The sequence below is a fragment of the Pelophylax lessonae genome (genome assembly GCF_965119305.1).
Source record: "Pelophylax lessonae genome assembly, chromosome: 7".
In the NCBI taxonomy this organism is placed as follows: Eukaryota; Metazoa; Chordata; class Amphibia; order Anura; family Ranidae; genus Pelophylax; species Pelophylax lessonae.
This window is the reverse complement of record NC_138774.1, coordinates 270,677,666-270,693,377: the sequence shown is the minus strand read 5'-3', so window position 1 is coordinate 270,693,377 and position 15,712 is coordinate 270,677,666. Positions and strand designations below refer to the sequence as shown.

At 47.3% G+C, this 15,712-nt stretch overlaps 1 protein-coding gene across 1 annotated transcript in view; it reads right to left on the bottom strand.

The window, feature by feature from the left end:
• Positions 1–15,712, bottom strand: part of CERCAM (cerebral endothelial cell adhesion molecule) — a 55,878-nt gene that overhangs the window by 23,531 nt on the left and 16,635 nt on the right. The window contains exons 7-8 of the mRNA XM_082262664.1: positions 12,505–12,581; positions 9,103–9,209 (exon numbers count right to left, since the gene is read on the bottom strand). Of these exons, the coding sequence (XP_082118790.1) occupies positions 9,103–9,209; positions 12,505–12,581 (184 nt within the window). The remainder of the gene's footprint in view (positions 1–9,102; positions 9,210–12,504; positions 12,582–15,712) is intronic.

Below are 15,712 nucleotides of genomic sequence, written 5' to 3'. Positions count from 1 at the left end.
ACAGATAGTCCATTGACACTTCCACCAACAATCCAACGCAAAGCACATACAGGGGTAGTGGCAGGGAGCTGGAGGAAAAGTGTGCAGAAGCCTGACATTGCACCCCTGATCCTACGATTGCTGGTGCAATGCTTTGTAAAAATAAATGCAATTTTTTTCCTGCGAAAGTTTATGTATTTATTTTTTTAACTGAATTTGGCCTTTAACCAGTAATGGACCGGAAGGATTTCCCCCTTAATGACCAGGCCATTTTTGCGATTCGGCACTGCGTTACTTTAACAGACAATTGCGAGGGCGTGCAACCCTGTACCCAAAAAAAATTGATGTCCTTTCTTTTGGTGGTATTAGATCACCTGTGCAATTTGTATTTTTTGCGCTATAAACCAAAAAATAGCGACAATACTGAAAAAAAAATTATATATTTTTTCACTTTCTGCTATAGAACATTCCAAAAAAAAAAAAAAATCTATTTTTTCATCATTTTAGGCCAATTTGTTTTCTGCTACATATTTTTGGTAAACAAAATGTTTTTTTTGTGCTATAAAAAAAAATTTAGCAACATTTTAGAAAAAAAAATGGATTTTTTAAAATCTTACCGTAAAATCCTTTTCTCTTAAGCTCATTGACAGACGTAGTCCTCGTTGATTAACAACAACTCGGGTTATACTGCCCTCTACAGGAGTAGGACTAGACAGGAAAGAAAACTTTCTGGCCACACCCTAGGGGCAGTCCCAGAGGGTATATCCTCTCACTTCCTGCTTCAGCAATTCAGTTATGTCACAAAGCAGTGTTTAGAGAATTTAACCCAACCCAACTCAAAAACAGAGGGGCGGGTACTACGTCTGTCAATGAGCTTAAGAGAAAAGGATTTTACGGTAAGATTTTACAAAAATCCATTTTTCTCTGTCGCTCATTGACAGACGTAGTCCTCGTTGATTAATATCAACTCGGGACGTCCCAAAGCAGTACCACAAATGAGGGGTGGGATAACAGAAATCAAAATCCAGAAGGCACAACCGGAGCCAACTAGAAGCATCAAGGACTCATCGAGCAAAAAGATGAGACCTAAGTGAACACCCAACAAACCCTTGAGGTAGACCAACAGTCTCCTCAGATTGCGGCCTGCAGAACCTTGTGGCCAAAAGAGGCATCCGCCGATGCCATCACATCAACTTTATAAAATGTTGTAAAGGTATGAACCGACGATCAAGTCATCGCCTTGAAAACCTGGATCGCTGACGCCTGATGGCGGAAGACCCAGGAGACACTAGGCGCCCGAGTAGAGTGCGCCTTAACAGGGAACGGAGGATTCCGACCCTTAATAGAATAAGCCTGTACCACCGTCTGACTGGTCCATCTAGATATGGTCGCGGCAGACACAGGCAACCCCCTTCAAGGGCTATCCGTGATCACAAAAAGTGAGTCCGTCTTACGAAAACAAGTTCGTAGTAGTCAAGTGTATCCTTCTGAACCCCATCCAAGGAGTGTAATGCAAACTCCCAAGGATGGCTAGTCTTAGGACACGGGGAAGGTAACAATATTTTTATTCAGATGAAAACTCTGAAAACCACTTTAGGAAGGAAGGATGGATTCGGAAGAACCACCTTATCCCTATGAACCACCAGATATGGGGAACGACAAGATAATGCGGCCAGTTCTGACACCCTGCGTGCAGAAGTAATGGCCACCAAGAAGGCCACCTTCTGGGATAATGTAAGTAAGGGAATCTCCCCAATATCTTCAAAGAGAAGTTTCTGAAGAACCGACCACACTAAATTAAGATCCCAGGGCGGTAAGGGCGCGCGGACTGGTGGAGCCAGATGTCGCACCCCCTGGATGAAATTCCGCACCAAGGAATGATTAGCCAAAGGTTTCTGAAAGAAGATTGCCAACGCTGAAACCTGACCCTTGATAGTGCTCAAGGACAGTTTCTGCTATACCCCTTGTTGCAGACAGACCAAGATTCGGGTCACCGAATAGGTATGTGGGGGAAATCCAAAAGATTCACACCACGCAATATAAGACTTCCATGTGCTGGAAGTTGCTTTCCTTGCTTTAACTAGAGGTAGGAATAACTGAAGCTGACACTCCCTTGTCCTTCAGTACCTGGGTCTCAATGGCCAGGCCATTAAGCCAGCGATTGTAAAGCAAGATGGAAGATCGGTCCCTGAGACCGCAAATCCTCCCTGAGAGGAAGTCTCCAAGAAGCGTCCGCGACTAGCCTCACCAAGTCGGCGTACCAGGCTCGACGAGGTCAGTCCGGAATTTCCAGAATAACTGGAATTCCCTCCACCTCTATCCTGCGAAGAAGTTCCCGCAGTAACTTGAGAGGATGGAAGGCATGCCGTAGCTGATACTGCTCCCATGGGGCGATCAGCGTTTCTGCTGCATCCGCTAGAGGATCGCGGGTGCGAGCTACAAACCTCCGCACCTTCCTGTTGAGCCAAGGTGCCAACAGATCCACATCCGGGGTGCCCCAATGAAGGGACAGCTAGTGAAAAACCTCTGGATGAAGAGGCCATACCCCTTGATCCAAAAGCTGATGGCTGAAATAATCTGCCTGCCGATTTCCCACCCCCGGAGTGAACACTGCGGGGAGATCCAGAACAAACCGTTCCGTCCAATGAAAGATGCTAGTCGTTTTGATGGCCACCAGGACACTCTAAGTGCCTCTTTCTTGACATAAGTCACGACCGTGGCATAGTGCGATTGGATCCGAATCGGGCTGCTCTAGAGCTGCTCGGTCCAGTAAATCAGACAAAATCTGATCGCTCTCAGTTCCGATACCCTATTGGTAACCTGGATGCTATCGGAAGGAATGACTTCCCCTGGTTGAGCATCGGAGACTTCCTGGTCCGCTCGCTCAACCGGATCCGATTGTCCAGGAAATCGGAATTCTGATTCCATTAGAAAAAATCTCCTTCAGGAGAATTCGGGTATGAGACTGGGTATACGGTACTGCCTCTAAGAAGGCCACCATCAGTCCCAGCCAATTGACGGACAGCAACATCCGAATCGTTGACTGAACCTTCTGGAGTTTCTCCGCAAGGAGAAACTTTCTTGCCCAGGATGTATCCAACATTAGGCCCAGATAGTTCAGTCTCCTGGTGGGAACCAGGGATGATCTTTGGGAAAGCGAAGAAAACGCTGATGTCCTGCGATGATGGGGATATAAAGATAGGCATCCTAAATGTCTATGGACGCCAGGAACTCCCCCTGATGCAGGGAGGCCACCACTGTTCGGATGGACTCCATCTTTCCCCAAGTCCAGAATTGGACGCACCTTGCCCTCTTTCCTGGGCATAGTGAACAGGTTCGAATAGAACCCCTGAAACCGTTCAATGTTAGAAGGGAAGAATCGTACCGGTGGAAGGGATCGAAACTCGATCCTGTATCCGGACCGTATGACCTCGCGAACCCCTTAGTCCGGGGTTCTGGCAAGCCATGGATCCGGAAACCGGTGAAGACATCCCCCCACCCCAGAGATGGGTAGGGGCGCATCAGGCTGTATACTTCAGGCTTGGCTGAGCCGGACTTTTTGTTTAGCCGACCAGCGCCCTTTGAAAAACCCTCTGAAGGGGCTTTGGAGGGTTTTGCCTTATCGCCCGCCCTCGCGGAACGAACAAACTCTTTATGAGCAGAAAGGGAAGGTCCTCGTTGGTTACGAGGTCCTCTTTATCCTAACAGTCTGTGGCAAGACAGCAGGTGGTACCGTCTATCCTTTAAAGAGGGATTCCTCAAACGGATAGCGCCTAGCCATGCGTTAGGAAATAACAGGGGTTCGTTTCAAAACGACCCCATTTGGGTAAAGGAAAATCCTTCGCCCTTTTGGTAGGCTAACAAGTACCCAAAAAAGAATTTCAGTCTCAGCTACCTCTGCCGGTGTAACCTCTAAACTAAAGGTTTCCCGGACGGACACAACTAGTGCATCCACCACTCTTGTGCTATGGCGGAGGCAGAAACGTTCTCCTCACTGCTGAGGAAACATTACCTGAGACAACAGCCCCATAAGAGGGACCTGCAGCTGCATTGACCAGCTCCGAATCCATATCTCAAGTATCAGATAAAAAATAGGGGTAGGCGGGGGTCGCTTCTTGACCCCCGTCCCTGACAGGCCACCTCCACCCGGGATACCAAAGACTCCAAAACTGCCGATAATGCATTAAAAACAAGTGGGGTACTGGAGGGTCCTGCGGCCACCTTGAGGGGATCAGGTGGGGATACCTATGCGGCAGGGTCAATGATTATACAAGACATTTGCCAGCGACAAAAAATGACAAAGTAAAAAACTTTTTTTTTTTGTATCCCCCAGTCGCAACAGCGCCCCTCAGTGTTACCTGCCTTTTTGGACCCCACAGAGAGAAAGAGAGACCCCAAGGCTCATCCCTGATGCACAGAAGTTTTCATCAGCTTGCTCAGTGCTGTCCTGTTACAGACAGGAAGTCTTTGGCCCTTTTTCCTGGGTAAAGGAGGCGGCTCCACCCCTTAACACGCCTTCCGGTGCCTCCCCCTGGCTCCACGAGGTGTTTGGTCACCTCAAACATGGCTGCCCCCATGCTGGAGACACGAGGCTACGCCAATATGGCGGCCTCGTGTGCTCTGCAAGACAATGGCGGCGGCCTGTTAGGATATCGGCGGCTTAGCAGCGGCCTGCGGGATGCTGTATTCGGCCTAGCGGCCTGCGGGAGTGCATCGGCCCCCCAAACTTCACCCTGGACGGTGATCAGCCTGGCCGGCGGTACCGGACCCTGGCGGGCCGCATGCAGTCCGTGGGCCGTCGGAAGGCAGCCTGCCCTTGCTGGAGGAATGCGATCTGGACTGCAGTTATACATGCATAGACATCGCCCTGTGAACACCTCTGACAGGTAGGATACCTTATGCTACCACAGTAATATTCTAGTACTGCCACTGACTTGAGTCATCTTTACAGTTTTGAAATGACATTAGATTGTCAGCTCCCAAACCAAGCCTCCTGGTTTCTTGTTCACAAAAATCACACTCAAATAGGGGGATCTGTGACCTGTTATAGGATAGAGGGGAACCCATCCTTACCATTTCAGAGAGGGGCCCGCGTTCACCACAAAACCCGTCAGGGGGAAAAGGAGGAACATACTACTCACCATACCGGAACCAGGCGGGCGCCAACTCCTGACAGTACCCCTCTTCACCGGGGTGGGAGGGCTGTCGACCAATACGGACGCCGTGACTCATGGTCATTGGCGTTTCTGCGAGACGTTTAACTCGCTGGGTCAGTCCCCGTCCAGTGGGACTATGTCGCGGCCGACCCAGCGCGGAGGTATGGCCTGCACGCGCTCGTAGGCTGAACTGGGGTGACCACTGGATCTCAACATCCAGCCCGTCGCCCAGTTCCAGCTTTCTTGCTTGAAGATCTCACAGGAACACTGGAGAAAAAAGCTGTCTAAAAAATCTTTCTAAGAAAAAAAAAATCCTGCCAGGACCGAAGATCCCAGCAAGGCATCTAGGTCCTTACTCCTAACTAGACAGAAAAAAACTGATTTGCTGTAGCAGGAAGTGAGTGGCCAGAACGTTTTCTTTCCTGTCTAGTCCTACTCCTGTAGAGGGCAGTATAACCCGAGTTGTTATTAATCAACGAGGACTACGTCTGTCAATGAGCGACAGAAATTTTTTTTTCACATTCTGCTATATAACATTCAAAAAAAAAGTAAAATTAAAAAAAATCTAAATTTTTCATCCTTTTAGGCCAATTTGTATTCTGCTACATATTTTTGGCAATAAACGTGTATTTTGATTGGTTTGCGCAAATGTTATCACGTCTACAGTCTCTAGGGGAAAGATGTTATGTCATTTTTATTTATTTTTTTACTAATAGCGGCGATCTGATTTTTAGTGGGACTGGAGACATTGCGCCGGACAGATCTGACCCCTAACTGACATTTTTGGGGGGGACCAGTGACACTACAGTAATTAGTGCTAAAAATATGGACTGTTACTGTAATGACACTGGCAGGGAAGGGGTTAACCCAGGGGCGATCAAAGGGTTAAGTGTGAGCCTAGAGGAGTGTTTTCTAACTGTATGGGGGATGGGCTTGTGAAATGACCACAAAGACCTGTGATCCTATATAGAAGGATCACAGGAGCTCTGTGATCATTTCAGAGAACGGTCAGCTGTGTTTACAACAGCTGAACGTCCCTCTCTCAGCAGGGAGCAATCGCGGGTGCCTGGAGGCAATCACGGCCGCTAGCCCCGTGGATCGGCAATCCAGCTGCCTAGTGGGGGCGGGAGCATGCCCCCTAGCACCGCACACGTGACCGCCGTAGAGCTACATCGGTTCACGCAGTAGAGCCAGCCTGCCACAGTAAAACTGCGGCGGGCGATTGGTAACTGGTTAAGGAAACCTCTGTAAATGCATTTTGTCACTGAATGCTTAAACTGCCAAGGGAATATTATTGGTTGTGCCAAGTTTACTAAGGGTATATTCAAAGTATGGATGTGTGAGGGTATCAATGTGGTTATTCTCCTTTACTTCAAATCAGATGACTGGGGGCAGTGACCAAGCTGAACTGGTTGAAGTAGAACTATAGGCAACTTTTTTTTCCATTTTGGATAGCGCAAAGGAGGGTTGGAACCCCTGTCAGATTTTTTTTTTGCCATCTGTGTCCCATCGTGGAGATTTCCCTTCACTTCCTGCTCCATAGCCAAAGAGGAAGTGAGAGGAAAACCCTGCAAAGTTGCGGAGCCCCCAGGTCATCAGAACTACGCACATAAAACATTAAAGAGGTTATAATTGCATTCTGGGAAATAGAATTTATTTTACTTATGTGCAAAATAAAATGCCTAAAATATTGGCCAGGAATACTGATGTTCAAACATAAGTACTGTGTGCAAGTACCCTTACTGTGGAAAAAAAAGTTAGATCACCGATTTGGCTGTGCTGTCCGGCAGGGCCAGGATAACACTAGCTGTACGAGTAGGTATACGTCGGACGCGCACCTGCAGCTAGGGGGCGAGCACACGCCGGCGCGCTCCCGCCCCCACTAGTCAGCGGGGACTCCGATGCACGGGGCAGGCGGCTCCGATTGCCGTCTGACACCCGCGATCGTTCCCCGCTGAGAGAAAAGAGGACGGTCAGCTGTTGTAAACACATCCGACCATTCTCTCTGGAATGATCACAGAGCTCCTGTGATCCTTCTATATAGGAACACAGGTCTCTAATCATTTCAAAAGCCCCGCCTCCATGCAGTTAGAAACACGCCCCTAGGTACACATTTAACCCCTTGACCACTTACTGTGTTAACCCCTTCCTTGCCAGTGTCATTATTACAGTAACAGTGCATATTTTTAGCACTGATTACTGTAGTAATGTCACTGGTCCCCCCAAAAGTGTCAAAAAAGTCAGTCAGGGGTCCGATCTGTCTGCCGCAATGTCGCAGTCCTGCTAAAAATCAGATCGCCGCCATTACTAGTAAAAAAAAAAAAAAAAAAAAGAAATCTTTCCCGTAGTTAGTAGACGTGATCATTTTTGTGCAAACCAATTAAAATACGCTTATTGTAATTTTTTTTACCAAAAATATGTAGCAGAAAACAAATTGGCCTAAAATGTAACTCAAATTTTTTTTTGGGGGAATGTTCTATAGCAGAATGTGAAAAAATTTATTTTTTTTCAGAATTGTTACTCTTTTTGTTTATAGCGCAAAAAATAAAAATCGCACAGGTGATCAAATACCACCAAACGAAAGCTCTGTTTGTGGGAAAAAAGGACAACAATTTTTTTTGGGTACAGCGTCGTACGACCATGCAATTTTCGGTTAAATTAATGCAGTGCTGAATCGCAAAATATGGCCTGGTCATTAAGGGGGCAAATCCTTCCAGTCTGAAAGTGGTTGAGTTGAGTCAATTGTGTTGCAACAAAGTAGTCTTGCAGGTCGATCATGCCCATACCCCCTGCCGCCCTGTGTTTTAAAAGTTGTGCGTGAGAAACAGAATTACAAATCTTTTTATAGGTATGACAGCCATAAAGATATTCATTCCAGCTGGTAATTCAGCTGTCTGCCTGATAAGCTTCTAATGTTCCTGTTGCACATAGTGAAACTATTAATTTTGGGAGGTTCAAGAAGAATTTCTGCTTGTTCCATGCTGATTTCAAACAGTGCAGAAGTTCCAAAGTAAAAATAACATAAAACACATGCTGTAAGAACGAGAAGCTTTACCAAGAAGCAAGATACCCTGCACACCTGGCTTCTTCTCATTATCTACAGCCCTGCCTGGTTCTACCCCCAGGGGCAGCCCTGCCTGGTTCTACCCCCAGGGACAGCCCTGCCTGGTTCTACCCCCAGGGACAGCCCTGCCTGGTTCTACCCCCAGGGACAGCCCTGCCTGGTTCTACCCCCAGGGACAGCCCTGCCTGGTTCTACCCCCAGGGACAGCCCTGCCTGGTTCTACCCCCAGGGACAGCCCTGCCTGGTTCTACCCCCAGAGACGGAGGACAGCCCTGCCTGGTTCTACCCCAGAGAAGGAGGACAGCCCTGCCTGGTTCTACCCCAGAGACAGGGAGGACAGCCCTGCCTGGTTCTACCCCAGAGACAGGGAGGACAGCCCTGCCTGGTTCTACTCCAGAGACGGAGGACAGCCCTGCCTGGTTCTACTCCAGAGACGGAGGACAGCCCTGCCTGGTTCTACCCCAGAGACGGAGGACAGCCCTGCCTGGTTCTACCCCAGAGACGGAGGACAGCCCTGCCTGGTTCTACCCCAGAGACAGGGAGGACCAGCCCTGCCTGGTTCTACCCCAGAGACAGGGAGGACCAGCCCTGTCTGGTTCTACCCCAGAGACAGGGAGGACCAGCCCTGTCTGGTTCTACCCCAGAGACAGGGAGGACAGCCCTGCCTGGTTCTACTCCAGAGACAGGGGGGACAGCCCCTGCCTGGTTCTACCCCAGAGACAGGGGGGACAGCCCTGCCTGGTTCTACCCCAGAGACAGGGGGGACAGCCCTGCCTGGTTCTACCCCAGAGACAGGGGGGACAGCCCTGCCTGGTTCTACTCCAGAGACAGGGAGGACAGCCCCTGCCTGGTTCTACTCCAGAGACAGGGAGGACAAGATCAAAAACAAATATAAGTGCTCACCTTCCATCGACAGCATCCATCACACGGCAGGATATCTCCTGTTCATATAGAGAGCGCAGCATTCTTTCCCGACGTTCAGGACGACGGAGCAGATTAATCAGAAACACCTAAGAGAAAAGGTTTGGGTGTTAGTCCAGACAGAAAGTGATGGGAAAACTCTCAAAAAGAGGGAAAGAAAAAGAAATTCCCAAGGGTTATTTTACCTTCTGGTTTGTCTTTACTGTTGACAACCATACTTCCCCTACACCTGTACAGTGCATCCGGAAAGTATTCACAGCGCTTCACTTTTTCCACATTTTGGTATATTACAGCTTTATTCCAAAATGGGTTAAATTCATTATTTTCCTCAAGATTTTACAAATCCGAAAGAAGTTTGTTTGAAATCTTTGCAAATGTATTAAAAATATAAAACGAAACAAATGTACAAAAGTATTCACAGCCTTCACTCAATACTTTGGTGAAGCACCTTTGGCACCAATTACAGCCTCAAGTCTTGTTGAGTATGATGCTCCAAGTTTGGCACACCTATTTTTGGTCAGTTTCTCCCATTCTTTGCAGGACCTCTCAAGCTCCCATCATGCTGGAAGAAATGCCATTAAGGCCCCTTTCACACTGGGTGGATCCCTTTGGATGGACTCCCGATTGCTCAGCGGGGATCGCTCTGTTGATCCCTGCTAAGAAGGTGGATGACAGGTCCGTGCAGAGACAGACCAGTCCGAGTCCCGCTCCCCACTATGGGGAGATCAGATGAAAACAGACAGCATGTGCGTTTTTATCCTATCTGACCCCCTGGATGGATGGCCAGCCTTTCTCCATGTGTCTGTTTTCAGCGGATCTTGTCGGATCGGATGCCAGGCGGTTGTCAGCGTATCCGCCTCCCCATAGTGGTCAATAAGTGACCCGATCGGGTCCACCTGAAAAACGGACAGGCGGACCTGATCAGTTTGATCATGTGAAAGGGGCCTTAAGGTGCAGTTACCTACTAGACCATGGGTGTCCAACCTTTTGGCTTCTCTGGGCCACATTGAGTGTAGAGAAATTCTCGGGCTGCATATAAAATATATACTATAGTTAAGGTATATAAATAATAAAACGCCGCCGCACCCTTCCCGCGCTGCTGCACCCTCCCCCCCAGCACTAATTTAACACAACTAGTGGATGCTCCCATCCGAGGCAGCCTCTGCCTACAGTTAGTTGGAAGCCGCTGTGGCCGTGCCACCGATTCGACTTTCTTCCTCCCCAGCAAAAAAAAGATAAAATTGTCAGGGGGCAGTGGGCCGCATTGCCTGCGGTTCCGGGCCGCAGGTTGGACATGCCTGATCTAGACCATATACATTGTTTCTATCGCAAACCCTGATGAAGCAAGTGTTTTTGGGCCCTCAAAAGGTTTTTGACTTGATTGTCCCCTCTTAACATTATAGAGAATTATTTCCTCTTGGTGTTGGGACTTTTAAGGCATATGGTGTTGGATCAGAACAAGTAAATTATTATAAACCTTTTAATTCCAATAATTTTTATTCAAGATTGTCACATACAGAAAAATACAGTACAAAATGATTTTTTGTCACAGAACAAGGTATAGGTACATTCTAGAGGTAAGACGACACATCTGGAAACATCAACTAGCATATCTTGCATGGAAAGCTAGTTCCCATGTTCCAAACTAGTATCCACTGGGGGGTTTCGGACCTCCATATCTCCAGGGTACCCCAATGGGAACATACTGCATACCTGGAGGAAGGACCATCCCGAACCCGAGGGCACCATTATTTTATAAACTTTTTTTTTTTTGTACTTCCATTTGTATATGTAACAAATATAAAAATGTTTTTGGATCAATAAATATTTTGTTTTATTTAAACATAGTTTACTTGTTATGATCCAACACCATATGACTTAATCCCAACACCAAGGGGAAATCGTTCTCTATAGTACATGAGGGATGTGGCCTAGACAGTTCAACCAGCAGCAATTTTTGTCCTCTTACTAGATTAGAGTCATATCTGGACCTATTAGTGTTGTGGCGTTTCAATTCACATTTTTTCTACATTACACTACAAGCCAAGGAAGCTGTGGAGATCCCCTGAGGTGTCGAAGTCACCTGCCTGGAAAGCAGGTCACCGACAACATCTTTACAATTAGATTAAATAGCGATACCAATATGATAAGCTCACGGCTCCGGCGCGATTCTTTCACTTTCCTTAGTCAATGGAATCTGCCTAGGTCAACCAGGCTGTGATGTGGGTACCAGAAGAAAAGGCCCACACAGTGGGGAAGATAGAAGATTCAGGACCCATTGGGGAAGATTTAGTAAAACTGGAGAGTGCAAAGTCTGGTGCCACTCTGCACAGAAACCAATCAGCTTTTTTTGTCAAAGATTAATTGAACAAACTGACGTTAGAAGCTGATTGGCTACCATGCACAGCTTCCTGTGGTCTCCTTGATGATTAGGACACTATATAATGGAGAGGGAGATGGCGTGGCTCCACTCCTGCTGACTAAGTCCCGTTGGACGACACGCGTACGGGAGGTGGAGCTGCTTGTCACCAGCTGCCATTCTCACTCTGCCTGTGATGCCGGAAACCGCAGGTTTGTGAAGCGGCGCGCCTCACGCCATCCGAGAAGCTTTTTTCATGCTGAAATTGGTTCATCTTCATGTGAGTGTGCAAGTTATTGTATTTTTAAACATAGAGCATTTAGATTTTGCCCCCTTTTTTATATGGTATACCGGTGAATGGCCAAAGTCTGGATTATGTGAGGAGATCCCCCTGGATTGGCTGCCTGGATCCTTTGTGGAGAGTCCCCCTGTTTATGCCCGGTTATCTGGATACATCTCCTTGTTCAGGTGCTTATTTGTGTCTCTAAGGTGAACGCGGTGTATACCTCACTGGTGGAGGGACCTGGGTGACCATCTCATGCACTTCACGGATCCTCTGTGACTTTTTGGACTATTCTCATATTAGTATTATTGCGCTGCACTTTTTATCGAATTTACAGCTGCACCAGAGTGAGTGCAGAAGTTTTAGTAGATGAACCCCAGTGCGTCAAGTGACCATGGATTTCGTTAAAGAACTGAAGGTATCAAATACCTACCTTTCCAAATGTACCCTTGCCGGCATCTTTTTCTGTGTGCCAGTTTTTCACCATCTTTATTGGCCGGCGAGGGATGACATCACTCCTATGCATGTGCAGGAGATAGCCATTCCGGCACACAGCGATCAGGCTGGCCGGCTGCTGTAAGCGGAGCATGTGCAGCTCAGTTTACAGTCCAGGGATCGCTGTGAGCAGGCATGACAGTGTATTTTATTGCAATAAAAAGCCTGCCTGCTCACAGTTTGCAACAGCTGAACTTTAATTCTGTTTTAAGCAAAAGCAGAGAATATTCTGTGTGCTTTAGATTACCTCATCAAACCCCATTTTGTCTGGATACTTTGGTGGAGGAGACACATATTGAGAAGAAATAAATGGATATCCTTCCACTGCAAGAAAGAAGAGAGGGAGTTATAGTTACAATATGGTTCCAGCATGCCCTCATGTCTTAAAGTATCTATAGCAAAAAAAATGTAATTTTTATTGCCGTTTTTGTCTCTGCTAGTGTATTTTACCCTCTCCTGGTGACCTTCATCAGAAAAGTATGTGAAATCAACTGTTTTCAGAAGAGCAGGAATAGAGGAAATCTAATGTGCCACATGTTCTGCTAACACTTAAAAGGGAATTTCCCTTTACTTAACAAAAACGCTTACTTCTTGTTGGGTCTCTAGCACAGGAAGTGAAGGGAGATTTCCCCAACATGACACATAGAGCTAAAAAACGGGGCAGGGTTTTAATCAGTAACTAACCTAAAAAAGGGGAGTACTTCTAGACCTTCTCTGCATATAGGCACAAACGTGACAGAGGTGACCTCATCCATCTCCTTTGGAGATGCCCCAAGCTCCACCGATACTGGACAGCTGTGCTGGGTACCCTTAATAGGGTATTCCAAATGTACCCCTTGACCCAAAATATTGCCCGATAGGTATCCTAAGTGACATTAGCTCATGGGAACCCTTGATGGTCGCACTAAGTTGTACTCCAATTTCAGGCCCGGAAAACAATTCTTATAAATGTGGAAATTGCCCACCAGCTACGGGTGGCGCACATGGGCAACATCCTTATCTTTGAAAAATATGTCTACACAGGGTTTGCCCAAGAAAATTTGAAAAAATATGGGCGCCATGGCTGGACACCCCAGGCTTCAGTCCACGTGAAGTTGTGCAATTGTGGCTACTGCAGTGTCCTGGTCGTCCAACATGATTTATATTGGATTGAGATTATCCTGAGATGATGGCTGAGCGTACGCTTGTGCTATGTGGTGCCTTATGCTTATTGGACTGAAGATGTCTATATGCAAGTGTTGTAGTCATTTGAATCCTCTGGATCAACTGTGGGTATACGATTGTGTATATGAGATTGTATGGTTAGGTTTTCATTACTGTTTTTTTATTGGTTGAGCCAGATGGACGTGTCTTTTTTCAACCTGACTATAACTACACCTTACTTTATCTTACAACCTCCGACAGTCACCGCCTCCTCTAAGTCATCACTGTTGGGTATTGTCTTCCTATCCGTAGGAATAGCTAGGCATATAGACTTAGTCCAAAGAAATAGGCATTAGCATATACACACCCATGGGGGCTGTCCCATCTGGTCAATACCCCCCCTGCATCACCACTCCCAATCCAGTTTTAATCTGCCTAGCATCAGGAGTAGTCAGGCTCCCTTGTGCTGGGGCTTCAGTCTCAGCCTTCCTAATCTTTTATTTGATTTTCTTTAAAAATGTCAGTTTTTTTCTCTTACTTTACTAGCTGTTTATTTTGTCAGCTTCTAGTGTTAGTCTTCTCTTCGGATGAAGATGGATCATGCGGTGCTGGGATTCGGACTGACCGCCCTGGTTCTCCAGAGCAAAAAGGGTCAGATGGACCCCCAGCCCGCCATCGAGCGTTCAGCTATGGTTCGCCCTGGCATTACGAACGACCCATCCCTGTTCGCTACAGGGATGCAGCCGTGAGGTGGCTACCTCACAGGACTCGTCTGCAGTGCTGCAGCGTCATGTCCCTGGCTCACGGCACTCCGTCAGATGAGGACAGAGGTTTTCCGTGCATAGAGGCTCCCCACGCCATCTGGTACAGGTAAGTACTTCTGTGTGGGGCCTCTGTTTGGGGTGACAGTCTGTGTTGCTGTATGTTCCCCGTGTCTGTGCCTGTGTGACTCCCTGTGCGATCCCTGCGAAGGTTTCTCTATGCTGATTGGTAAATTGCTGATGTGCAAAATAATTTTTTTTGTGATTCCAGACTGTACTCTATCCTATTTTTATTTCTAATTAAAAACCTGTTTGATAAGAAAAAAAAACATTTTGCTCAGGGCTGTCTTTAATTATGATTGGACCCTGGGCAAATATTTTTTTAGGCCCTCCCAAAACCCACTTATTACCTATTTGCAGCCAGTGCGGGCTTAAGGGGCAGCTGCTTTGGGCCCCACAACAATGCCTGGACCCAGGGCAGCTGCCCCTTTTGCCCTGTGTTAAAGACGGCCCTGATTTTGCTTACAGATTCTTGAAATAGAAGTTTGTTGGAATCCTCTTTCCTTCATCCCACAATGCTATTGGGGTGTCCCAGTGACTAAGGCACCTGCACTGCATTATGGGTTAGAGTAATGTGCTTAAAGGATATCTGTACTGAGGGAAATAGGTAGGCTGACCCCCCTTCTGAAGCACGGTAGGCAGGAGTTAGGTTAAACTGGATTTTTGTACTCACCATAAAATCTTTTTCCTTGGAGTCCATTGAGGGACACAAGAAATCTTTATCCTTCAGGGTATATTGCTGCCTACATAAGAAATTGACACTGGCAAACATAAAACTGTAGGCCAGTCCTGTTTTGTAGAAGAACTGAGAACATGACTGTAAACACGGAGTTGGGCCTGTGTTCCTCAATGGACTCCAAGAAAAGGATTTTACGGTGAGTGCAAAAATCGTATTTTCCTTCTCTTCCATTGAGGGACACAAGGTCTTTATCCTTCAGGACATTCAACTGAAGAGGGTGCAACACAGCAAACAACCATTCATAGGCCCAAGAAGAAGCAACACAGAACTGGGAACTGCCTGCAGCTCAGCCACCTGAAAGACCTTATTCTTGAAGTTTACATCAGATGAGCTGAAATATCTACCTAGTAGAACCTTAGGGAATGTGTGAACAGAAGACCAGGTGGTGGCCTTACAAATCTGGGAAACAGTTGCTTAAAGCAGAGTTCCACCCAAAAGTGGAACTTCCACTTTAAATAGTCCTAACCCCCTGACATGCCACATTTGGCATGTCATTTTTTTTTTGGGGGGGGGGGGGGGGGGGGAGCGGGTACCTAGTTTTGACAGGTACCCGCTCCCACTTCCGCTCGGAGCGCCGCCCTGAGCAGAAGTTCTCCTCTCCCTCCCTGCAATCTTCTGGGACATGTCAGAGGTCCCAGAAGATTGCTGGCCAATGACGACGCATAGCGCAACTCGCGCATGCGCAGTGTGTACCCGGCTGTGAAGCCGCAAACTCACAGCCGGGTGCCCACATCAGTGATGCCGGCGCCGCA